This window comes from Pongo abelii, chromosome 1 (assembly GCF_028885655.2).
Source record: "Pongo abelii isolate AG06213 chromosome 1, NHGRI_mPonAbe1-v2.0_pri, whole genome shotgun sequence".
NCBI classification, from domain to species: domain Eukaryota; kingdom Metazoa; phylum Chordata; class Mammalia; order Primates; family Hominidae; genus Pongo; species Pongo abelii.
Window position 1 is genome coordinate 157,335,003 of NC_071985.2, and position 27,533 is coordinate 157,362,535.

The 27,533-nt window shown below is 36.8% G+C and overlaps 1 protein-coding gene across 1 annotated transcript in view; it reads left to right on the forward strand.

Moving 5' to 3' along the window:
- Positions 1 to 20,321, forward strand: part of LOC129050631 (inositol hexakisphosphate and diphosphoinositol-pentakisphosphate kinase 2-like) — a 43,356-nt gene extending 23,035 nt beyond the window's left edge. The window contains exon 2 of the mRNA XM_054532992.2: positions 19,076 to 20,321. Coding sequence (XP_054388967.1) covers positions 19,481 to 20,311 — 831 coding nt within the window. The 5' untranslated portion in view covers positions 19,076 to 19,480 and the 3' untranslated portion in view covers positions 20,312 to 20,321. The remainder of the gene's footprint in view (positions 1 to 19,075) is intronic.
- Positions 20,322 to 27,533: the final 7,212 nt, after the last annotated feature.

The window sequence follows — 27,533 nt, forward strand, 5'->3', positions numbered from 1 at the left end:
AAGCCAGCAGTGTCCAATCTTTTGGCTTCCCTGGGCCACACTGGAAGAAAAAGAATTGTCTTTGGCTATACATAAAATACACTAACACTATTGGTAACTGATAAGCTACAAAACAAAACAAAAACTCAAGAAAATCTCATAATGTTTTAAGAAAGCTTACAAATTTGTGTTGGGCTGCATGCAAAGCTGTCCTGAGCTGCATGTGGCCTGTGAGCTGCATGTGGTCTGTGGGCAGCAGGTTGGACAACCTTGCTGTAAACCAAAAATAAAATTCTAAATTCCCCCCAACTATCTGAATGGACTTTCTCGTAGGCTAGGGCACTCTAAAATTTAAATTTAACCTGAAAGACTACTTCAGGCCATGATGGGAAGTGGGGGTTGGACATGCCTCTTTATACCTCTGTGATGTTAACATCAACACAGACCTTAAGTCTGATAAGAAACATTTACATTCTCTTCTCTCTGAAGGAGAGAGAACAGAATGCTTTTCTGTTCTCACCTGAAGGCTTCCTCTGAGCAATAAGAACTTTGGTCTCCACAATTCTTTAACTTAACCCAGACATTTCTTTTCTATTGGTTCCAGGTCTTTAGATAAGCTCAACCAAGTGTCAACCAGAAAATTTTTAAATTTGCCTATAACCTGGAACCTCCCCCCGCCTACACCCCTGGCTCCGCCCCTGCTTCAAGTTGTCCTTTCTGAACTGAACCAATGTATTTCTTAAATGTATTTGATTGAAGTCTCATATTTCCCTAAAATATATAAAACCAACCTGTACCCCAACCACCCTGAGCACATGTTCTCAGGATCTCCTAAGGACTGTGTCGTGGGCCATGATCACTCATATTTGGCTCAGAATAAATCTCTTCAAATATTTTACAAAGTTTGACTCTTCATTGACAATGCTATTTGATCATTTGATTATTGACAGACAGTTCTTTCTATGGTAAAGTTACAGTTTTCCCTTTGCAATTAGGAAGTAATTTATAGGGTAATATTTGGCATCATGCCAAACAATCTTTCATCTACATTTTTGCCAGTAGTAGGAATGGAACCATCTCTCAATAAATACATTTTTATTAATTAAGCACTGTTTCACAAAACTTTTCTACATTTTTAGGTGAAATAATTCGAACATTTCCCTGGTGTTCCTTCTCCCTAACCCATCTATTTCAAGGTAAGCAGGACTATACAGACCTACGCTCCAAAGTCTAAGGAAGCTGAGAGGCTGAAGAAAGAGGCTGACACATTAATGTTTCTCAAAAAGAAACATTTAATGGAGACTTAAAAACAGAAGCCCTGTTTGCATTTCATGTGGCAGTGAGACAAGATGGTGGATCCCGGTGCCATTACCCCTCAGACCCAGGGCTTATATACCATAGGGAAAGGGTGACTCAGAAGGGACATGTAGGGCAATTGAAATACAATAACATCAAAGTTGTCTTTACCTAAGGGGAGGATTTACAGTAAGTACATGCTCTTACACAAGAAACAATAGAGAGAGGGGAAATCTTAGAAGCCTTCCCAGAACAGGGGAAGTCCACATGGTGGATTAGCATCCTAGATGGAGTTGCTTTGTCCTCCACATTCCGCTAATTCATGTGTAGAATCTCACGCACCCTTCCCTTTTGCAATGGTCTCAGAGCATTTGAAATCCCACTGTGCCTTATTGGTTTCTCATTGCCAACATACTCCTTGGTATTTCAAACAAGGGAGATTCACAGGCTTTGTTGAGTTTCTCTAGTCTTCAGAATACTATGACTTTGGTTTTCTTGGAAGAAGTAAAACAACAAAAGATACAGAGCATCAATAATTTGAATAGTAGAAATACAATCCACACAAGGATTACAATCAGAAGAGAATTTGTATTCCAGAACAAAAATAAAAGGAGCCTATTCAAGTAAGGAGCCAACTAAAAGCATCATGAAGAAAATTAAAACCAAGTTCCTTTTTAGAGACTTCTTGTAGCCAGGAAATAATTCAGGATTTAGTCCAAATTGTAGGCAAATTATAAAAACTCAAAAACAATGGTCAGGGCTAGAATCTAAGATTTTTTTTTTCTCCAGTTTTCTTATTTCTACCGAGGATAAATTATACTAGGACCAATTTATTTGCAAAATAACTTTGTGTCATTATATTGGCCTGGTTATTTGAATAAATTGTAGCAGGAATAGTGATCAGCCATACAGGCTTCTTTTAAGTTGGCTTTGCTAGAACTATCAGAAGTTTTCATTCCAGTGTTTTAAAGCCTGAACACCAGAAGCCAAGCCAAGGATTCACCATTAGACTGCATTTATAATACCTGTACAAATTTCTCTCTTCTTGAGGTCTCAAAATATCTTGAGATTTCTGATCCTGTTAGAAAGTGACATTCATTACTTACCATGGGTCAGGAAACTTTTTAGGGAACCAGTCTTTCCATAGGCTTTTTATTGTCTCTATACAGACAACTTCAATTCCCCAAGCAGATTGATCATGTCTGAAAATAGGCCATTCCAGTCAAAGACTTGGTAAAATAATGTGTCTCCAATTGTGTCCTATTACAAAAGAAAACATTCATATTGAACATATGTACATAACTATATTGCCATAAAATAACACAAATAGTTTTCAAATTTGGGAGAATTCATATACAGAGAAGGACAAATTTTGCTTACAAAAATACACTTAATTATTATAAGTTATAAAGAGCTCAAAAGAAAAAAGTTTTCTTGACTCTTCTTCAATCAGAGTAATGCCTTCCAAACAGGATGTTGCCTGATGACCTTGGAACTGCCATCCACAAGCCAAGCAACTCTTAGGTTAGAGCTGTTTGTCAGGTACTATGGTATCCAGCAACTCCTCACCAGTTCCAGGATCAGTCCTAGGGGAGAAAGAGTCTCGCTGCTCATGAGTATATCCTCTTTGCACTCCTCAGGTAGCAAGATCCATTCCCATTTTATTGTGTAACTCTTCTGGGCACTGCTATCCCTGTTAGAGTGTTTCTCTGACATCATTCCAGACAGCATGTGTATTTTAGGTGTCAAGATCTTTTTATGTCCTCCAGTCATAGGGGTAGCTTCTGTTAATGTCCCATTCCAAGGCAGTAAATGCCCCTCAAGTAGAAATTCTGTAGTCCACAGTCCCAGTAGTGGTTGTTGGGAGGTGCTTACAGGCCTTTGCCATGACCCCTAGTAAACACTCCACAAAGGGCTATCAAGTGGAGGTTTCATCCCTACCAGCAGTCCATTTCTACTCTACCCTCTGAGGGCTTGAGCAATTTACTGGCTCCCATTTAGCATGTCCAGCTAATATTTCTTAAAGGGCAGATTTATGTGCCTTCTAGTTTGCAGTACTAAGTAGGAGAAACATGCTCCAGTAGGATACAATGTCTGTTTTCATGAAACATTTAAGTAAAGGTGTCACAACTTTATGTAAAGTTTATTTATAAACTTTTCAACTTTCATAATCCTATCAATCTTTACATTTTTGTGTTCTAACCCCAAAAACTTTTCTTCTCCACCCAAGATCATTTCTTGAAAAAGCCTCTGGTGAAAAACACTTTGGGTTCCCAGTAGGGAATTGAGCCAAGGAACTTTGTATATCTTCATTAACCACCTCAACATTACCTCAGGCAATTGTTGGTCAGCTTTCTCTTTTACTATTTCTCCAATCGGGCAAATACAGAAAATTGGCCCTTTAATGTTGAGGGACCAGCAGGGGCTCCCTTTGGTTCACCCAACTTTTGGTAGCATTGTATTAAGACCTTTGTTTTAACCCCATCAATTTCCATTTTATTCATTCCATTTCTTAATAACCATTTGAAGATTCCCACCTTGCTGGGATGAGTCCTATGACTTTAATTTTTCTCTAAGTTTCACCCCCATCAATATATATATTTTTAAATTCACCTTATTTTTTAAAAAAAAACTATTTTAGGTTCAGAGGTACACGTGCAGGTTTATTATATAGGTAAACTGCATGTCTTGGGTTTGGTGCACAGATTATTTTGTCGCCCAGATAATAAGTGTAGTACCCAATAGGTAGTTTTTTGATCTCTCTCTTCCTACCCTCCACCCTCAAGTAGCCCCAGTGTCTGTTGTTTCCTTCTTTGTGTCCATGTGTACTCTCAATGTTCAGATCCTACTTATGAGTGAGAACTTCTGATATTTTTTTTCTTTTCTTTTCTTTTTTTTTTTGAGACAGGGTCTCACTCTCTCTCCCAGACTGGAGTGCAGTGGCCCGATCCTGGCTCACTGCAACCTCCGTCTCCCAAATTCAAGCGATTCTCATGCCTTAGCCTATGGAGTAGCTGGGATTATAGGCATGAGCCACAGCACTGGGCCAATATTTTTTTTCTGTTCCTGTGTAAATGCACTTAGAATAATGACCTCGAGTGCCATCTATGTTGCTGCAAATGACGTGACCTTATTTCTTTTCATGGCTGTAGAGTATTCCATGGTATATATGTACCATATTTTATTTTTCTTTAGAGATGGAGTCTCCCTCTGTTGCCCAGGCTGGAGTTCAGTGGCACGATCTTGGCTCACTGCAACTTCTGCCTCCCGGGTTCAAGCAATTCTCCTGCCTCAGCCTCCCGAGTAGCTGGGACTGCAGGCACATGCCGCCACACCCAGCTAATTTTTTTTGTATTTTAGTAGAAATGGGGTTTCACCATGTTGCCCAGGCTGGTCTTGAACTCTTGAGCTCAGGCAATCTGCCCACCTTGGCCTCCCAAAGTGCTAGGATTACAGGCGTGAGCCAGCATGCCCGGCCACCATATTTTCTTTATCCAGTCTACCGTTGATGGGTATTTAGGTTGATTCCATGTCTTTTCTGTTGTGAATAATGCTGTGATGAACATACACGTGCATGTGTCTTTATGGTAGAATGATGTATATTCCTCTGGGTACGTACCCAGTAATGGGATTTCTGGTAATTCTGTGTTGAGTTCTTTGAGAAATTGCCACATTGCTTTCCACAGTGGCTGAACTAATTTACATTGCCATCAGCAGTGTATAAGCATTCCCTTTTCTTTTTTTTTTCCTTTTTTTTGAGATAGAGTGTCACTCTGTCACTCAGGCTGGAGTGCAGCGGCTTGATCATGGCTCACTTCAGCCTCAACCTCCCCAGCCCAAACCATCTTCCTTCCTCAGCATCCCAAGTGGCTGGGACTACAGGCACAGGGCACTGTGCCTGGCTAATTTTTTGTAGAAGTGGGATCTCTTTATGTTGCCCAGGCTGGTCTCTAACTCTGGGGCTCAAGCCATCCTCCACCTTGGTCTCCCAAAGTAGTGTGATTACAGGTGTGAACCAATGTGCCAGGCCAGTGTTCCCTTTTCTCCACAACCTCACCAGCATCTGTTATTTTTCGGCTTTTTAATGGTAGAGATTCTGACTGGTGTGAGATGGTATCTCATTGTGGTTTTGATTTGCATTTCTCTATTGATTACGGATGATGAGCATGAGTATTTTTTCATATGCTTGTTGGCCACGTGTATCTCTTCTTTTCAAAAGTATCTGTTCATGTCTTTTGCTTACTTTTTAATGGAATTGTTTGCTTTTTGCTTGTTAATTTATTTAAGTTCCTTATAGATTCTAGATATTGACCTTTGTTGCAAATATTTTATATTTATATTAGACCTGTGTTTGCAAATATTTTCTACCGTTCTGTAGGTTGTCTGCTTACTTTGTTGATAGTTTATTTTGCTATGCAGAAGCTCATTACTTTAATTAGGTCCCATTTGTAAATTTTCATTTTTGTTGCAATTGTTTTTGTCATCTTTGTCATGAAATCTTTTCCAGGGCTTGTGTCCAGAATGGTATTTCCTAGGTTATCTTCCAGAGTTTTTATAGTTTTAGCTTTTACATTTATGGCTTTATTCCATCCTGAGTTAATTTTTGTATATGATATAAGGAAGGCATCCAGTTTTAATTTTCTGCATGTGGGTAGCCAGTTACCTCAACACCATTTATTGAATAGGGAGTCTTATCCCCATTGCTTGTTTTTGTTGACTTTGTTGAAGATCAGATGGTTGTAGGTATGCAGCTTTAGTTCTGGGCTCTCTATTCTGTTCCATTGGTCTTTATGTCTGTTTTTGTACCGGTACTATGCCGTTTTGGTTACTGTAGCCTTGTAGTATAGTTTGAATTTGGGTAGCGTGATGTCTGTAGCTTTGTTCTTTTTGCTTAGGGTTGCCCTGGCTATTTGGGCTACTTTTTGGTTCACATACATTTTAAAATAGTGTTTTTTTTAAACTCTGTGAATAATGTCATTGGTAGTTTGACAGGAATAGCATTGAATCTGTAAATTGCTTTGGGAAGTATAGTCATTCTAACAATATTGATTCTTCCTATCCATGAGCATGGAATGTTTTTCTGTTTTTCTGTGTTGTGTCTGATTTCTTTGAGCAATGTTTTGTAATTCTCGTAGAGATCTTCCACCTCCCTGGTTAGCTGTATTTCTAGGTATTTTGTTCTTTTTGTGCCTGTTGTGAATGGGACTGCATTCTTGATTTGGCTCTCAGCTTGAACATTGTTGGTGTATAGAAATGCTACTGATTTTTTCTGGATGCAGTGGCTCATGCCTGTAATCCCAGCACTTTGGGATGCTGAGGTGAGTGAATCACCTGAGGTCAGGAGTTTGAGACCAGCCTGGCCAACAGGGTGAAACCTCATCTCTACTAAAAATACAAAAATTAGCTGGGTGTGGTGGCACATGCCTGTAATCCCAGCTACTCAGGAGGCTGAGGCAGGAGAATTGCTTGAACCCAGGAAGCAGAGGTTGCAGTGAGCTGAGATTGCACCACTGCATTCCAGCCTGGGTGACAGAGTGAGACTCCATCTTAAAAAAAAAATGCTACTGATTTTTGTACATTGAAATTTTGCTGAAGTGGTTTATCAGACGTAGGAGCTTTTGGGAAGAGACTGGGGTTTTATAGGTATAGAATTACATTGTCTGCAAGCAGAGATGTTGCTGACTTGCAACATCTTGACTTCCTCTCTTTCTACTTGGGTGTCTTTTATTTCTTTCCCTTGCCTGATTGCTCTGGATAGGAATTTCAGTACTGTGTTGAATAGGAGTGGTAAGAGTGGGCATCCTTGTCTCTTCAGTATGATGTTGGCTGTGGGTTTGTCATAAGTGAATCTTACTGTTTTGAGCCATCACTTCAGTACCTAGTTAGTTGAGGGTTTTTAACATGATGGAATGTTGACTTTTATCAAGACATTTCTGCATCTACTGAGATGATCATATGGTTTTTATCTTTAGTTCCGTTTATGTGATGAATCACATTTACTGATTTGCATATGCTGAACCAACCTTTTATCCCAGGGATAAAGCCTACTTGATCCTGTCGGATTAGCTTTTTGATGTGCTACTGGATTTGGTTTACTAATATTTTGTTGAGGATTTTTGCATATATGTTCATCAAGGTTGAGAACACTGTCTCACACCTATAATCTCAGCACTTTGGGAGGCCAAGGCAGGAGGCTCGAGCCCAGGAGTTTGAGACCAACCTGGACAACATAATGAGATCCCATCTCTACAAAAAGTAAAAAATTTCCTTGGTATGGTGGCACACACCTGTACATGCAGCTACCTGAGAAGCTAAGGCAGGAAGATTGCTTGAGCCTGGGAGGTTAAGGTTGCATTCCCTATTTAATAAATGGTGCTGGGAAAACTGGCTAGCCATATGTAGAAAGCTGAAACTGGATCCCTTCCTTACACTTTATACAAAAATCAATTCAAGATGGATTAAAGACTTAAACTTTAGACCTAAAACCATAAAAACCCTAGAAGAAAACCTAGGCATTACCATTCAGGACATAGGCATGGGCAAGGACTTCATGTCTAAAACACCAAAAGCAATGGCAACAAAAGCCAAAATTGACAAATGGGATCTAATTAAACTCAAGAGCTTCTGCACAGCAAAAGAAACTACCATCAGAGTGAACAGGCAACCTACAAAATGAGAGAAAATTTTCACAACCTACTCATCTGACAAAGGGCTAATATCCGGAATCTACAATGAACTCAAACAAATTTACAAGAAAAAAAACAAACAGCCCCATCAAAAGTGGGTGAAGGACATGAACAGACACTTCTCAAAAGAAGGCATTTATGCAGCCAAAAAACACATGAAAAAATGCTCAGCATCATGACCATCAGAGGAACGCACATCAAAACCACAATGAGATACCATCTCACACCAGTTAGAGTGGCAATCATTAAAAAGGCAGGAAACAACAGGTGCTGGAGAGGATGTGGAGAAATAGGAACACTTTTACACTGTTGGTGGGACTGTAAACTAGTTCAACCCTTGTAGAAGTCAGTGTGGCAATTCCTCAGGGATCTAGAACTAGAAATACCATTTGACCCAGTCATCCCATTACCGGGTATATACCCAAAGGACTATAAATCATGCTGCTATAAAGACACATGCACACGTATGTTTATTGCGGCATTATTCACAATAGCAAAGACTTGGAACCAACCCAAATGTCCAACAATGATAGACTGGATTAAGAAAATGTGGCACATATACACCATGGAATACTATGCAGCCATAAAAAATGATGAGTTCATGTCCTTTGTAGGGACATGGATGAAATTGGAAATCATCATTCTCAGTAAACTATCGCAAGAACAAAAAACCAAAAACGACATATTCTCACTCATAGGTGGGAATTCAACAATGAGAACACATGGACACAAGAAGGGGAACATCACACTCTGGGGACTGTTGTGGGGTGGCGGGAGGGGGGAGGGATAGCACTGGGAGATATACCTAATGCTAGATGATGAGTTAGTGGGTGCAGCGCACCAGCATGGCACATGTATACATATGTAGCTAACTTGCACATTGCGCACGTGTACCCTAAAACCTAAAGTATAATAATAATAAATAAATTAATTAATTAAAAAAAAGAAAAAAAAAAAGGTTGCATTGAGCTGTGTTTGTGCCACCACACTTCAGCTTGGGCAACAAAATGTCGGATCTCAGTGACATTTTCCCCAGACCTAGGGCTTATATACCATAAGGAAAGTGTGACTCAGAGAGACATACAGGACAATTTAAATATAATAACATCAAGGTCATTTTGACCTAAGGGCAGGACTTACTTTAATTATGTGTCCTTACACAAGGGACAATAGATACAATATAAATCTTAAAGGTGTTCTCAGAAATAGGGTGAATCAGAAGTCATCATTGCAGAGTAGCACCCAAGATAAAGTTGCTTTGGCCTCCACTGCTTCTCTCCCTAACTCATGGTCATATGATACAATTGATAGGCCATCTTTAGTTCTCCAGGTTAGTGGTTCTTAACCTGCAGTTCCTGAATAAACTTAAAATGGATCTGAGAACCCTTTGGAGTTAAATACAAAATCTTATATGTAGTCATATATTCCTGAGGAGAAGACCTTCATGCAGAAAGGAAAGTAAGAGTATATCAGTTTAGATGCCCATAGATTGGTAGACATGATGGAGGAAATAGTTGGAGACTTTCTTCTGATTGTTCCTATTTCTCAGTGAAATAGGAAATAAGGTCATTAGCAGAGAATGAGGAAATGTTGGAAGTTTGAGTGAAGAGTGTAAAATTATTATGTCAATATAGACTGTCTCTTATTTCTTTACACTTGAGAAGTAAGGATGTGAGGGGTGAATAAAAATACAGAGGTAATAGATTCAATACATTGGCATGCCTAGTGAGTTTGAATAGTTAATGGAACTGGAAGATTGGAGAGAATGAGCTGAAATGATAGAGGGTAGTGGTTAGGTGGAACAGGAGCAGTTATAGTAAAGACAAGGTCTAGGTTATCATTGTAGAGTGAGCTTTTGAAGTATATAACAGGATTATTGTAGGAAGGGAAGCCAGCGAACACAGAGGCCATGTTGTTGGAGGGATCATCTTTGTGAATATTGAAATTATTAAGAATTATGACAGAGTTTGAGAGAAGGTGATTTTGAACCAAGTGCAAAACTCTTGGTAGCATTCATATTTTTTCTCCCTCAGACACATAGAAAAAAAAGATGATTGAATTGTAATTATAAAGCTAATTTTTTTTTAAACAACAGCATTTTTTGGTACCTGATTTTTTTTCTTTTCCATGTTTTTTTTTTTTTTTCCTCAAATGCTTTTTCTGTCTTCTGTAGCAGTAGTAATAGAACTGGGCACATTACATTATGATTTTATAAAAAGTTATTTCATAGGAAAGTAATTTATGATTATACCACTGCCAAGCCTCTGGTGTTACTTAAGCCTTTGTCAGCTCTGCCAGTGAAAAGCCAGTTTCACATTCATTGACACTTCTATTTATAGAGCAGAAGTCATGCTTAAAAATTGTTGATCCTACTTCAGGCACTAGATGTAGCTATTTGGCTTAGATCCCAGGAACTAATCCTTAGTGAGGTTTTCTTTCTTAAAGACTTCTTTCTTTTACATTTGAAAGATTAATCTGTATATTCATTTTTAGGTGGCCCTTAGGAGGTATGTCACCTTGGAACCACAGATAGACCTTCTTAACTTTGTAGACTCAGAAATATGAAATTATCAGTTTTCCCAAATAAGATCAGATAGTAAACTCAGATTCTAATTTGGACCATAATAGGTGAAGGAGCTGAGATTTCCCAAAGGGTAAAACGAGTCTTTACCATGTAGTGTACATTCTTCCAGCCAGAAAACAGAGAGAAACAAGTTAGGAGCAAGAGTAGGATTTCCTGGGTCTTGGGAACCAATAGAAGGACAAAGAGAATGCTTATATGGTCAGATCAGACACACTGTGCTCAGTAAATGCCACCTTCACATGCCAAAATCCTTTGAGAGCCAAAGAATAGAGCATAATCCAGAACTAGAGTGAGAGGACTACACCTGGAGGATTTGAAAAGAAACTGGAAATATCTGAGACCAAACAGCAATTTTAATAGAACTCTTGTGTTGGCCAGAGTCAGAGTAACATGGTCATATAAGGAAATGCTTGAGAGACAAAGTAGCAAAGATAAGAAGTCATACTTGCTCATTTATGCTTGCCAACATGATTTCACAAAGTCTCTGATTCTGAGAAAGAGGGATGCTTCGAGGACAAACAAGATAGAGCACATCACCATACCCTCACATCTCTTGCCTGAGTCACTATATTCCTTGAAAGATAAATGACCCTTGTCCTTGACTTTTCCTGCACATAAGATAACATCTGATGGAATGAATGATTATGCTTCTGTAATCTAAAATCAGATGTACTACTGTACCCAAACTTTGGTATGATTTTTCACATACTAAACTTCTGCTACCTGTTTATTAGCCGTGAGCTGAAATATTGTGCTGAAGCAGTCTGACAGAACAGCTCCCATGCTGTGGTCTATGGTCTACAGTCCTCAGTAAGACTTCTGAATAAAACTATTTTTTAAAAGTTTGATTTATCTTTTTCTTCAGTTGATATGACCAACAAGAGGCCCACAGGCTATGTGTAGGTCACTTGGTTGATGACATAATTTCAGCATAAAGTGAGTCTACTAGAGATGTCAAGCAGTGGCTATTGTCTTTATATCTGTCTGCTTCTATGGGAATTTGCCCTGTGTAGCTCTTGTGCTCCCCAAGCAGCTGTGTTCTGAACTATGAGTGACCTTGCTGCCTCTGGCCTATGGCTGTTTGGGCCAAGGGATAGGCAATCTGACCTAACAGAAGTCAATTCATGACCCAGTCAGGATTTTACCAATAGCCTGGCACAAAATGATGAATTTAGCCAATCAGATTGGCTGTCTTGGGAATTTAAGTCATAGAAGCAGAGGTATTGGTTGTGGGCAACTGAAAGTTCACCAATAGAGAGCTCATGATTGTCATAAAGTTATAGAGAAACAGAAACTATGAGCACTGGAAGCCAATGGGTAGAGAGAAAATGAGTAAAGAAAAATAAAATTACCAGGAGAGACAGGAAAATAAAAACTTCACATCTTCAAATAGAGATGATTATATTAATTGTTTCTAAGACCTGTTGTCTGGTTTCAGTTGTCACTAGACCGTATTATACTTTGGCACTTTGTTCTTGGAGTAGCATAAAAGTCTAGCCGTAACTTCATAGTAAAACCTCTTAAAATAGCTGAGCAGATCTTTGTTCCTTGCAACTGTAAGAACCAAGGAACCATTTCCCTTTTTCTAGGGAGCTATGCTAATCAAGCTAAATTGTGCCTAGTTACAAAGATTCTGTGCTTTGTTACTCATCTGTCTCTATGCTTTTTAGCTTTTATTTAACTGCTTATTTTTTCCTTTTTTTTTCTTTTTTTTTTTTTTTTTTTTTTAGGTAGGGTCTCTCTCTGTTACCCAGGTTGGAGCGCAGAGGTGGGATCACAGCTCACTGCAACCTTGACCTCCTGGGCTCAAGTGATTCTCTCACCTCAGCCTCCCAAGTAGCTGGGACTATGGGCGCATGCCACCACTTCTGGCTAATTTTTTAATTTTTAAAGTTTTTGTAGAGATGAGGTCTCACCATGTTGCCCAGGCTCATCTCAAACTCCTGGGTTCAAGCAGTCCTCCTGCCTCAGACTCCCAAAGTGCTGGGATTACAGGCATGAGCTACAGTACCTGGCCAACAGCTCTCTTAAGGTATAACTGATGTACAATTAACTCTACATATTTAAATTGTACAACTTGAATGAGTTTTGATATATGTATACCATATATCAAACCATCACCACAATTGAGATGACAAGTATTTCCATCACCCCAGAATGTCCTCATGCCTCTTTGTTATCCTTCCTTCATTCCTGTTCCCAGGCATCCACTGATCTGCTTCTGTCACTGTAGATGAATTTGCATTTTCTAGAATTTTATATAAATGGAATCATACAGTATGTATCTTTTTTGGCTTACTTATTTACCATAATTTTAAGATTCGTTCATGTTTAGAGTATCACTAATTGTTCCTTTTCTGCTGAGTAGCATTTTGTTGGATATACCAGAATTCATTGATGGATATTTAGGTTGTTTCTAGTTTATGAGTATTAAAAATAAAGCTTCTATACACATTTGTGTACAAGAACAGGAATTAGTGTAGTAGAAAACAAACAACGGAGTCAACAAAATTAAAAACTGATTTTTGGAAAAAAAACTAAAAATAGGTGTGCCTCTAGCAAGACTGGTAAAGAAAAGATACAATGTTTAAACAGTTTTAGAATTTATAGGAGGAATAGCTACAGATTTAGGAGAGATTTTTAAAAATCACAAGGGTGCTATGAAAAGTTTTGTTAATAAATTTAGAAACAAACAAAACATACTTTTCCGTAACTGTAGAAATTACTATAATTACATCAAGAAGAAAGAAAAAACCTGAATAAGACATTACTTATAATAATAATAAGCCGCTATCATACTTCAAAGACTTGAGCTTCAGATAATTAAAAATTCTTGGCAATGTGAGTATTTTGAACCAGGATCAGTCTGTAATAAGATTTCATAATAATGATTTAATAATATTTCATAATAATAAGTATCAGTATGTAATAATACCTCCTTCCTATAGGTCTAGTTGTTGTGTTTTTCTACATATATGCTTTTCAAAAAATTAAAATAGATTCCTAAGTATTTGAAATCTCAGCATTTACTCTTAATCTGATGTTGAACTGGAAGAATCAGTTTATACTGAGGGACTTGTGTACATTTGGTTATAGGCTAAAGGCAGCCGTGTATTTGGTTATAGGTTAAAGAGTCATGGACTGGAACCAGGAAAGTTTCAGCCAGGAGAATCACGTCAAAACTCTGAGATTAAGATCATAAGTGGTTGAGTTATTGGGAGGTCAAAATCATGGCACAGCAACAACTCATCAGTATCCGGGATTAACAAAGGCAAGATTAACATAGCCAAAATAGCTAACAACAAGGAGGAGAGTGGGACAGGAACAATGGCAAAATTGCCTCAACAGGTTTAAACTGACTTATTTTTAAAATAAGATTGATTCATAAGATTATAAGTATGGGCTAATTATTTTAAAACCCCACAAATTAAGATAAATACAAAAATAAATGATGTTAATATTTGGTATATAGCTTGTATAATTTATTGCATAGAATACAGACATTTATTTATAATCTTATTTTTACAAGGTTGAAGTTTTTTTCTGGAGGAAAGGTTGAGTTTTATTATATGTGTAATTTTATATTTGTCTTTTGAAAATATAGTAATCATGAACATTTCCTCCATAAAGATATAATTGCCATCGTTTTTAATGTTTTCACAAACTATATACTAAATATCAGAATTTAGTTTTCCAATTTCCTATTGTTGAATATATAGACTAATATTTTTACTTTTTTAAGCAGTGGTGAAATAACCATCATTGAACTTGATTCACTGTGTACTTATCCAGTTATTTCTTTGGCAAATAATCCTGAAATTCACATACTTCCTGGGTCAAAGACAATAAACTTTTTTTTTTTGAGACGGAGTCTTGCTCTGTCACACAGGCTGGAGTGCAGTGGCACCATCTTGGCTCACTGCAACCTCCGCCTCATGGGTTCAAGCGATTCTTCTGTCTCAGCCTCCTGATTAGCTGGGATAACAGGCGCATGCCACCATGGCTGGCTATTTTTTTTTTTTTTGTATCTTCAGTAGAGATGGGGTTTCCCCATGTTGGCCAGGCTGGTCTCAAACTTCAGACCTCAGGTATCTGCCCACCTTGGCCTCCCAAAGTGCTGAGATTACAGGTGTGAGCCACTGCACCCAGCCGAGAATAAACATTTTTAAGGATTTTGATATAATCTCTAGAAATATTTTACCAGTTAACATTCCCACTAGCCTTGTCAAATAAAATTATAATATTGAGAGCAATAATACATTTAGTAATATTTATTAAATAATTACTATGTGCCAACTACATGTCAAATACCATACAAGTTACCTAATTTAATCAATAGCAACTTCTTCTCAACTTTCCTTATTTTTTTCATCTTTGACAAGTTAATAGATGAAAATTTGTAACTTATTTTAATTTGCATGTTTTGATTAATAGTCATGTTGGACTTTTACTGTATTAATCAATTTATCCAAATTTGATATTTTTCCCCGGAATACTATCTTTCTTTTGATTTTTCTGTTTTGTTCTCCAGGTCATATATTTGGAAACCCTTTACAAGGAATACTTTTGAGGTTTCAAAACAATGGCAAGAGGTTAGGGTTTTCATAGAAATTATAGAAAATAAGATTATCAAGTAAAGCAGAATACCTTTTATTTGTGAGGGATTCATCGGAGTAGTGGGAAATACTATAGGGAAAGGACACAAACCTTCTGAAAGGTCAGAAGTTTCTGCAGAGCCCTTGGGGGAGAATAGCTGAAGGCAGCTGTTCTATAACCTGGAGGCAGAGGGCAAGGAGTAGGTACAAGGAAGTGTGGGGGAATTTATCTTAAACAGGCTGTGTACTTATGTTGACCAGGAACTGACCTTTGATCATCAGCACATGAAGTTCTCAGAAAGAGGAAAAATAAACCTTAATTACCTACAGGTTGTGTTGACTCCAGGTTTTTGGCATTGTGCCTGCACTGAATAAAAGCAAGCAGCACCAGCTTCTTGAGGCTGCCCTCTGACCACTAGAGCCAGGAGGTCACCTAGCTGCTCTTAAACTGCATACCTGTGTCTGAGTACTTATTTCATCTGTCAGCCAGGGTCTGTGGGACAGACCTGGCATTTATTAATTTGTTGTTAACTAGATTTTAAATAGTTCCATTATTATATACATATTATTCTTTACATATACATATTAAAATATGGTCAATTTTCTGTTACCATATCATGTGAAAAAGACTAAACAGATTTTCATCAAAATTTGAAAGTATATCTGGAATGGTCTTCCTCAACATACAGACTAGGTAGCAAGCATGAAGTTTCTTTAATGGGTCTTAGAAGGTATCTTAAAGATACAATCAGTCATCCTTCAGTAAAGCTGCAATTGAGAGAGAGTGACAGGCTTATAGAATTACCAATCATGAGAAATACTTCACATGTGTTAGCTGCTGTGGATGCTACAGTAGCAGTTGGTAAGCAAAAGAAACAGGAAAATGTATCAATCCAAAAGGAAAAAAAGAAAAATGAATTGGTAAACAGGACACATGGGATAATATGACAGAAATCAGATAAACATCACTCATCACAAAATTGTCTTCTAGGCAGAAATAAAGATGTTCTTTGAAACTAATGAGAACAAAGACACAACATACCAGAATCTCTGGGACACATTCAAAGCAGTGTGTAGAGGGAAATTTATAGCACTAAATGCCCACAGGAGAAAGCAGAAAAGATCTAAAATTGACACCCTAACATCACAATTAAAAGAACTAGAGAAGCAAGAGCAAACGCAGTCAAAAGCTAGCAGAAGGCAAGAAATAACTAAGATCACAGCGGAACTGAAGGAGATAGAGACCCAAAAAACCCTTCAAAAAAATCAATGAATCCAGGAGCTGGTTTTTAGAAAACATCAACAAAATTGATAGACCGCTAGCAAGACTAATGAAGAAAAGAGGGAAGAATCAAATAGATGCAATACCACCGATCCCACAGAAATACAAACTACCATCAGAGAATACTATAAACACCTCTACACAAATAAACTAGAAAATCTAGAAGAAATGGATAAATTCCTCGACACATACACTCTCCCAAGACTAAACCAGGAAGAATTTGAATCTCTGAATAGACCAGTAACAGGCTCTGAAATTGAGGCAATAATTAATAGCTTACCAACCAAAAACAGTCCAGGAACAGATGGATTCACAGCCGAATTCTACCAGAGGTACAAGGAGCTGGTACCATTCTTTCTGAAACTATTCCAATCAATAGAAAAAGAGGGAATCCTCCCTAACTCATTTTATGAGGCCAGCATCATCCTGATACCAAAGCCTGGCAGAGACACAACCAAAAAAGAGAATTTTAGACTAATACCCTTGATGAACATTGATGCAAAAATCCTCAATAAAATACTGGCAAACCAAATCCAGCAACACATCAAAAAGCTTATCCACCATGATCAAGTGGGCTTCATCCCTGGGATGCAAGGCTGGTTCAACATATGAAAATCAATAAACGTAATCCAGCATATAAACAGAACCAAAGACAGAAACCACACGATTATCTTTTTCAGAGGTGAACTTTTGTTAAACAAGTCATTCAATAGTATGACAAAGGCACTGAAACTATACTTATAGGTGAATTGTTTCTCTGAATGATCCCTTGTTTATTATTTATATCTTTTGTTTATTAATTTATTACACCTCTGTATGTATATTTTTTAATATACATAAATGCACATATAGTTAAATGACAAATTTAAAACTCTTGACTGTAGCTTCAAAATACGCTTGCCTTATTAATACATAAAACAATGCATATGCTAAATTTCTTTTACTATCTTAGTAAAATTTTACCAGTTCCCTTGATAGACAAATGGATAAAACATGCCCATTATTTTGCATATTTCTCGCTTTGTAATGAATATATCATTATTTTATTTACATCTTTTAACAAAAGCAACTAACTAGTGAATGCGCACAGTCACAGAACAATTAGGATGTAGATAACTGAGAACTGTCTATCACAGACAAGTGTTTTAGCCCTGAATGAACTCCAGTGAAGGTTGCTAATGGTCTGTGAACATGCTTCTATATCTTTTCTATATTTTATAAAGTAGGAAAAATGACCATGTATACTAACATGACTGTTTTAGTCTGTTCTTATGCTGCTAATAAAGACATATCTAAGACTGGGTAATTTATAAAGAAAAGAGGTTTAATGAACTCACAATTCCACATGGCTGGGGAGGCCTCACAATCATGGTGGAAGGCAAAGGAAAAGCAAAACCATGTCTTACATGGCCGCAGGCCAGGGAGCATGTGCAGGGGAACTGCCTTTTTATAAAATTATCGGATCTTGTGAGACTTATTTACTATCCTGAGAACAGCATGGGAAAAACCTGCCCCCATTATTCAATTACCTCTCACTGGGCCCTTCCTATGACACATGGTGATTATGGGAGCTATAATTCAAGATGAGATTTCAGTGGGGACACAGCCAAACCAACGACCTTAAGGTATTTACACATCTTTTTTCTATCATGTTAACTAATGGACAATCTAGAATGTAAATGAATAAGATATATACATATATATATAATTAAATGATATTTGCTTGTTTTTATATTCTATATTTATGAATTTAGTTCTACTTAGAAAATATCCAGACAACCAAAGACTATTTTAATGAAATTAATTAGTTTAACAATAGTCTGGGGTCTTGAAGTCAGCCAGAGATTTTGGAAATTGTTTGAGGTTGACATGAAAGAGACACAATCCTTATTGATCTTAAAATAGTTCATCAGACAAATATGATATTTAAAATTCGATATAGGTAGTATAAGTAAAGTTACTAGGTCTATATGATTTATGGTATTATCTGAAGCTCACAAGAGCAAATCTTTCAAAAGATGGTTGAACGATAATTTTATACTTTTTAACAGTTAATGGAAGTAAAAATCAGTATAGGAAATCTAGCAAATCAGAATTAATTAGGTTTCTCATGAGAAAATAATATGCTAACATTTTTCACACTGTGATAAAATCAGGGGAAAACATATAGCTATTTTTAAAGTCAAATTACAAAACCAATTTAATTTGTCCAGTGATTCACCTTGATAGGGAATATAACCTAAACTTATTTGTTTACAATTTTTTCTGTATTTACCAAATATTAAAACTTTCCAATTTTTGTTTAAAAGTACTGTTCTCTTAGAATTCTCCCCTACCCCCACTGTTTTCCAAACTGGTAACTACTTATATTTTTCTGCCTCTTATCTTGAGACTTTGCAACCAAGGCCATTAATTTAATTTATAGTAAGCTCCTCCTCCTCCTCATACTTCTCCTTCTTCTTTTATTGAGTTATGGCTTCAGCAAGCCTCTCAAGCTTTCATAAATGGTAAGCACACTTAAAACATTATGATATAAATTTTTCTCTCTTCTTCCTGAAGATTATTGAATTTCTTATTCATCTCTATAAGTCAATCAGAATAGGAGTTCTTTTAACCATAAGAGACTTTATAATTAAATTAATTTTTTTTTCAGACATAGACACAAATCTTGATGAACACTTCACCCCTGCCTCCAGAATGAAAGGGGGAAACCTAGACCTGAATGGGCTTGACCATCTCACAACTGCTCACGTGACGACCGCATTTGTGGCAGGTAAAAAGATTGCTGAATCAACTCAAGAAAGCAATAGCCTCACTGTCTTTGTATTTTGAATTGATATCAACAACTTTGATATCAACAATGAAGCAATGATATCTAAGAACAAAAGAGCATTTGCCAAAAGTCATCATAAAATGAAGTGATTGTATAAGCAGAAACAAGCTGTCACAGACCTGTGTGTCAGCTAACATATGGAGAATGCTTTCTTCTGATGCTATTTATTTAGGGGCAGTTTTAATATAAATCATTTCAATTATATCTACATCAAATAAAATAAAAATGAATGAAGCCCCCAGATTCTTCATTGGACCAGAAGACACAGAAATAAATCCTGGAAATTATCGACATTTCTTCCACCATGCAGATAAAGACCATGAGGAGGAAGATGATTCTCCACCAGAAAGGCAGATTGTGGTTGGAATATGTTCCATGGCAAAGAAATCCAAATCCAAACCAATGAAGCAAATTCTTGAATGGATCTCCTTATTTAAATATATCACAGTAGTGGTATTTGAAGAGGAGGTTATTTTGAGGGAACCAGTGGAAAACTGGCCTTTATGTGATTGTCTTTTTTCTTTCCATTCTAAAGGATTTCCACTGGACAAAGTGGTTGCCTATGCAAAACTCAGGAATCCACTTGTAATCAATGACTTGAATATGCAGTATCTCATACAAGATTGGAGAGAGGTATATACTATTCTTCAAGCTGAAGCTATTTTACTTCCTCGTTATGCAATTTTGAACCATGACCCAAATAATCCCAAAGAATGTAATCTGATTGAAGGGGAAGATCATGTAGAAGTAAATGGGGAAGTTTTTCAAAAGCCATTTGTAGAAAAGCCAGTCAGTGCAGAAGATCACAATGTTTACATTTATTACCCAACTTCTGCTGGCAGTGGAAGTCAAAGACGCTTTAGAAAGATTGGCAGTAGAAGTAGTGTTTATTCTCCACAAAGCAATGTACAAAAAACAGGCTCATATACACTTGAGGATTTTATGCCTGGAGACGGTACTAATGTTAAGAGATTCCTCATGTTTTGTACCACCAACATCTTTGGCAGTCTGAAGCCTATGGACTCTTTTTTAAGAGTAGTGTTCTTAAATGCTTAAAACATGTAAGATTATGATGGAGAAAAATTTTATTCAAATATAATAAAATATTTAAAAATAAAAAAGAAATAGACACAAATATGCCATTTGTTTAGAAAATGTTTCATACTCAGCAGAAGTATCTTGTCATATCTCTGGGCAAGGAAAGAACTCTGGGAGAGTCTAAAGTTGCCTTTCTTTGTATTTTATTATGTCTTTTTTTGGGAAGACTTGTTCAGACGTGATCAACTTATGGGTTCTACTGTAAGATTTTATAATATTTTGTCATAGTTCACATGAAGTTCTTCCTCACGTCTTCATTTGGCTCATTTGTGACTATTTCCATGGGACTTTTTTATTTATTAATATTTTCCAAGAGGAAAGAATAAAAAATTCATGTACTCTGAATCCTTTAGTTTCCTCAGAAGGCCATGAAACCCCAGACAAGCCAGAGCAGTTATTCCCATTTTAAGGACATTTGAGCCTGCATACAATTGTAATACAAACCAAGCAAAGCTCTTTCAGAAGGCACAACTCTACTTCATGATCCATGAAAAACTGGTTTTAATATTTGCATGCATTTTCTTTCTATGAAGGTCTGTTTGAACTGGATATTTCTATAGCATGCACAAATGATAGATTGTTATGATCAATTAATATTCAAAAGTTCCCCCAGAGAGAGAGAGAGAATGAGAGATAGAATCACTCACAGGTACAGAAAGAACTACCATTATAAACAGACTATTATAAAGACAATCTTCCTTCTGTGATGGTTTCCCAATGAATCATACTTCTCTGTCTCCACATGCTTGTGTAGTCCCTGTCACATTTACTCTGGGCTTGACCATCGACTTGCTCCAGCCAAGAAGATATCAGCAGATATACAAAAAGCAAAGGCTTGATAAGCATGTGTGCATTGGTGCTTGCTCTCTTGGAGCATTTCTGCCACTATGTGAAGAAGCCAGGATGAAAGACCTCATAGAGAGAGACCCAGCTGGCTTAGCTGGTCCAACCATCCAAGGTGAGACCGTAGACATGTAAGAGAAGTTGTATGAATGATATCATCCAGCCCCAGCTGAATACACGGATGACTACAAATGCATGAGTTGGGCTTGGCAAGATCAGCAGAAGAAACTCAACAAAAATTTGGCGAAACTGTTGTTGTTTCAAGACACTGTGTTTTGGGGTGGTTTGCCACACAGTAACAAATAATTTACATATCTTTATTTTCTAAGGAAAGTAAAAGGCCTTTTCCCCTTTTCAGTACAAAGACCTAAAAATAACTGACCAAAGAAATTATAGATCGTAAGACAAACAACATGAAGTTTCTTTCAATGGTTGGAAAAGTTAACAAATCAAGCAGATATCACAAGGGCAATTCCTCAACCCCAAGGCTGAGACCAGCCAAATCTGACTACACCCTTATCTCATCATCTGGTTAAGAGATATCAGGAGATATCAGAATTTCTATGACAGTCAGACAACTAAACAAAGATAAAGGGCCAAGCAGATTCCCAGTTACCTGTAACTTGTCAGAGACCATAGAAAACAATTTCCCAACATTAATTCAACTGCAACTGTGAACAAAAACACACATTGCTAAGAGCCAGGTTCAGCATGTAAGAGCCCATGAGTTTGATCCCTGTATAATGGCATGCACTGGGGAAGTGAGCAAAGGCAAGACAGAACATGGTGGGTCTGGATGAAAAGCTTTCTTAGGCTGCATGCTTCTAAGGGCTCAGAGGCTTATTGGAATAACAGTCAAAGAATAATTTAGAGGTATTTAGTTTGGCTAGAAACTGAGCTGAGTTTACTTAGATTTGAGAGAGGTAGTATTTTCCCTGTATCAAGCATAGGTTGTTTATCATGGAACAAAAGTAAAGAAGGCTTTATTAAAACAAGAACTATAGACTGGTAGAACAATAGTTTTGTTTTGTTTTGTTTTAAATTGACAGATAAAATTATATGTGTTTATCACATACAGTATGATGTTTTGATGTATACATACATTGTGGATTCACATAATCTAGCTGATTAATGTATGCATTGCCTCACATAGTTATCATTTTGTGGTGAGAACACTTAACATCCACTATCTTAGCATTTTTCAAGAATACAGTATATTGTTATTAACTATAACCATGTTGTATGATAGATCTCTTGAAGTTATTCCTCTCATCTAACTGAAATTGCGTATCCTTTCACCAACATCTTTCCAACTCTTTTCCCCCCATCCACCTCAGCCCGTGGAAATCACTCATCTACTCTCCAGTTATATGAATCAACTTGTTTAGATTCCACATACGTGTGAGATTATGTGATAATTGTGCTCCTGTGCCTGGCTTATTTCACTTAACACGATGTCCTCCAGGTTCATTCATATTGTTGCAATTGGCAGAAGATATCTACAGTCTGATGTTTATTGCAGCACTGTTCACAACAGACAAGATATTGGAATGAATCTAAGTGTCGAAAACGAATGAATGGATAATGTGGTCAATATACATAGTGGAAAGCTATGTATAGTCATAAAAATAATGAATTTTGTTTTTTGTCCAGGGGCAAGTTGATTGGCTGAAAACTAACAAGAAAGAAGAACAGTTTTCCTTGGAGCAGGCTGACAAGATTTATTGAGAAAGCAAATTTAATTATTAATGGGTTGCTTGAGAAACTTTATGATTTCAGCTGTGGAGTATATTTGATTGCTATCTCTGTGTAACAGAGCCTGGGCTCTTTCCTTGGCTTTCCTACCTTAGTTAAACCTAGACTGCACCACTTTCCTCACTATAAATCCTCATGGGACAGTGTTGAAGTTTTCCTGATTCCTTGCAGGTTTTATTTCATTTCGTTTTGATATTAAGATCCTACAACCTTAATACACATTAACAACTGTGTTTGTTATTATAAGAATAAATACATTTCAGGTTATAACATAGCTAGTAAAACTAGATTCTACTTACTATGTTAAATCATAGAAATGCTTCTATGTTTCACTTGTGTGATTTCGGAGCAGTGATGGCCATCGGAGTCACTATACTTGAAACATGGAACTTGCTTTAATCGTACTATTAGCTTCTAATATTATAATAAGACAATAAATGATGTCATATTATTTAAGTCTTTTTATTTTGTATCATATTTACTGCATAGGGATGTTGTGAGGATTAAAAGAGTTGATACAATAATTGCTATATAAATGTTAGCTATTATTACACAATTATAATAAATATTTTAAGAAGGAAGGTCAAGAGAATATACAATAATTTGGCAAAACTATGTCAACTGCATAGGCGGATTTATATCAGTGAGGTACTAGGTAATAGAGGGAAAGAAATTCACTATCCTTTTGAATAAAAATTCTGAGCACTATTTTAATATATTTTTGGGAAAGGCTAATTCAAGGGGATCTCATGGCTAGTCCTTTTAAAGGCATGTCTGTGTGTAGTGTGTATTCCCATGTTTCAATTCTTATAAATTTTCCCAATAAAATATTTTTTAATCTGTCTTCTCTACTCCCCCAGTTTGACCCGGTATTGATAAACTTTAAATACAATGAAGATATGTTTATCAGAAAAATATTTTACTCTGCTTAATTTCTTAATGTAATAAAATACATATAACCAAAAATATTGTCATTTTAAACATTTTTCAGTTGCAATTCAGTGTCATTAACTAAATTCACAGTGTTGTACAACCATACCATTATTTCCAAAAACTCTTCATCACCCAGACAGAAACTCTGTACCCATTAAGCAATAACTCTCCATTCCTCACTTCCACCAGCCCCTGGTAACTTCTACTCTACTTCTTGTCCCTATGACTTTGACTATTCTAGATACTTAATATAAGTGCAATTTTTGTCCTTTTGGGTCTGGCTTATTTCACTTAGCATAATGTTTTTGAGGTTCATCAATGTTGTGGCATGTATCAGAATCATTTCTTTTTATGGCTGAATTATATCCCATAGTATGTATAGACCACATTTTGTTTATCCACTCATATATTGATGGATGCTTGGGTTGTTTCCACCTTTTGGCTACTGTGAATAATGCTGCAATGAACATTTTTGTGCAAGTATTGGTGTGAGTTTTTGTTTTTAATTATTTTGAATATATACTGAGGAATGGAGTTGCTGGATCCTATGAACTGTTTCAGTTTCTAAATCTAAATTAGTTAAAATTATGTTAAATTAAAAATTCAGTCCCTTAGTTATGCTAGCCATATTTCGAGAACTCTTTAGTCACATACAGCTAATGATTACCATATTGGTCAGTGCAGGTCTGGATTAATAATTTGATGAATATCTTTATAATAAATCTACTGATTGTGCCCATTTTCTCTACTGCTCAAATAAGCCTGGTTCTTCCTGCTTTTGTGCTTTGGTTTACCTTTCCTGAGGTCGTACTTCTTTTTGCCTGGGATATCTACCTATTCTCTATTTTCTTTTATAGAAATGTTATCTGTTTCAGAAAGTACTCTTTATTACTGCAGGTCACACTGATCATTACTACTCATAAACTGTCAAAACACTTGTTAACTTTATTATTTCCATGACATTTACTTGCATGATACTGTAGTTATTTATTTATTTGTTTCTTATCCGGATTAAAATTCCTTATGGGCAAAGCTAATAATAAAAACAAGAACTACATCAGCAAAACAAAACTAGTCATTTATTAAATGATTGCAGTTCCTCAGGCACAGTGTGGTTTTATACACTCCATTTCATTTAATCCTTAAAACAGACTTAGAAAGGAAGTAGTATTATCTGGATTCTAAATCAGGATTTGGGGTTTACAGGCTAAGTATCATGTTTAAATCCCTATATCTAGCAAATGGTAGAGTCAGAATTCAAACTCAGGTATGTCAGATGCTCTTACAAGTCTGCTTATACTTTATAAATATTACTTTGGGAAATCTTTATAAATAATATTATCTAACATTTATTTATTGTTTACTCTGTGCCAGATCTTATTGTAAGTGCTTTTCTTGTATATAATAACTTAATTCTTATAACAGTCTTAGGAAGTGTGAGCTGTAATCACCATCATTTTATGTATATGATAACAGCTCAGAAAAGTTAAGTTTCACAAGCCAGACACAAAAAGCCTAACATCGCATGTTCTCACTCATAAGTGGAAGCTAAAAAATGTGTACACATGGATGTAGAGAGTGAAATGATAGGCAAAGGAGACTCTGAGGGGTGAAAGGATGGGTGTGGCAGGGGGTGCATGATGAGGAATTACTTAATGGGTAAAACATATGTTATTCAGGTGATGGATACCCTGAAGCCTTGACTTTACAATCACACAATCTATGAATGTAACAAATTGGCACTTGTACCCCATAAATTTATACAAGTTAAAAATAAATACATAAATAATGCCTTCCCAAAGTTAAGTTTTATACCTACTAAATAGCAGAGTCAAGATTTGGACTGAGAGTAAATAAGAGCTTGCATTTTAAATAATCATATTATTTATAAACTTTATTCAACAAATATTTGTTGAGTAATTAGTATGTCCCAGACACCATGCCCAATACTAGGATTTAAAGATGAATAGACCATAGTGTGTGTATAGCTTTTCTAGGAGTTTAGCCTACTAAAATGAACAAACAAGAAATATTTGTCATTGGTATAAAAGTTATTAATCACAACTACTACCACCACAACCAAATAAGAATAATGAGGGCTTGCTGTTTTCAGGAACTGTTTTAAGTGTTTTGCAGACATTAATTCATTTAACCTCACAGCAACTTTTAAAGATCACCATGGTTATTGTTGTTTTTATTTTTTAGGTCAGAAACTGATCAGCAGAGATATTAGGTAACTTGTCTGAGCCAGAAGTGGAAGAAATAACTTATGAACATACGCAATTTGGCTCTAGAACTCAAGTGCTCAAATATTCCCTATGGGTAATAGAGTCTTAGTTTTTCTGAGTGTGAACAAGTGCCATTATATAGAACACATTTAAAACTGACTCTTAAAAAACAATTTCAGGAGCATGGAGAAAACAGGAATGATAGTCATTCTGCAATGAGATTTTAAAAGACGCAGTTTCTAGAATGGTCAGCAGAGGGTGAAGGGAGGCAGCATTTGTAAGGTGCCACTTCATTACAATGGAGTAAACTTCATGAAACTGATCATCTCTAAAGTTCTCTCTTGCTCTGACATTCCAGGATGATCCTTGTTTGAATTATTTTTAGTTCAATGTTACACAACACAAGCAAAAAAAAGAAGTAGCTCCTTCTGAAATACATATAGCTGAGATGATTTTTTATCTGACTTAGCATAGCATTTATTTCAGTATTTATTGAATATTTTGTAAGAATGTCTCTAAAGAAGTAAGTGTAAGATGATCCGTAAAGAGCTCAAGTCTGTACTGAAGAGGCAAGGTAAAGAAAAATTTACATGATGATATAAACATCATATGAACAAAGTTTCAGAGTTCAGAGACACGGAGAAAATAATGGGGCCGAAATAGAAGGGAATTCTTTATGGAAAATGTAGCCTTTTCCAGGACTGAAGGGTGGGTAATACGTGTACAGGAAGGGAAAAGTTGGCTTCTCCTTAAAATTAAATTTCTCAAGTGCTTACGATTTGTCATCAGTGAGTCCAGGCACTGCAGAGAAAATAAGGATGAGTGATACTGTCCAGGCAGGGTGGCTCATCTTTGTAATCCAGCACTTTGGGAGGCCAAGGCGGGCAGATTGAGCTCAGGAGCTTGAGACCAGCCTGGGCAACATGGCAAAAACGTATCTCTACAAAAAATATAAAAATTGGCTGGGTGCAGTGGCTCATGCCTGTAATCCCCATGCTTTGGGAGGCCGAGGCGGGTGGATCACCTGAGGTCAGGAGTTCAAGATCAGCCTGGCCAACATGGTGAAACCCCATCTCTACTAAAAATATAAAAATTAGCTGGGCATGGTGGAGTGTGACTGTGATCCCAGCTACTTGGGAGGCTGAGGCAGGAGAATCGGGAGGCAGAGGTTGCAGTGAGCTGAGATTGCGCCATTGCACTCCAGCCTGGGTGACAGAGCAAAACTCTGTCTCAAAGGAAAAAAAAAGAAAAAAAGTAGGCATGGTAGTGCATGCCTATAGTCCCAGCTACTTGGGAGACAGAAGTGGGAGGATGGCTTGAGCCCAGGAGGTGGAGGTTGCAGTGAGATGAGATTAGGCTGCTGCACTCCAGCCTAAGTGACAGAGCTAGACCATGTCTCAAAAAAAAAAAAAAAAAAAAAA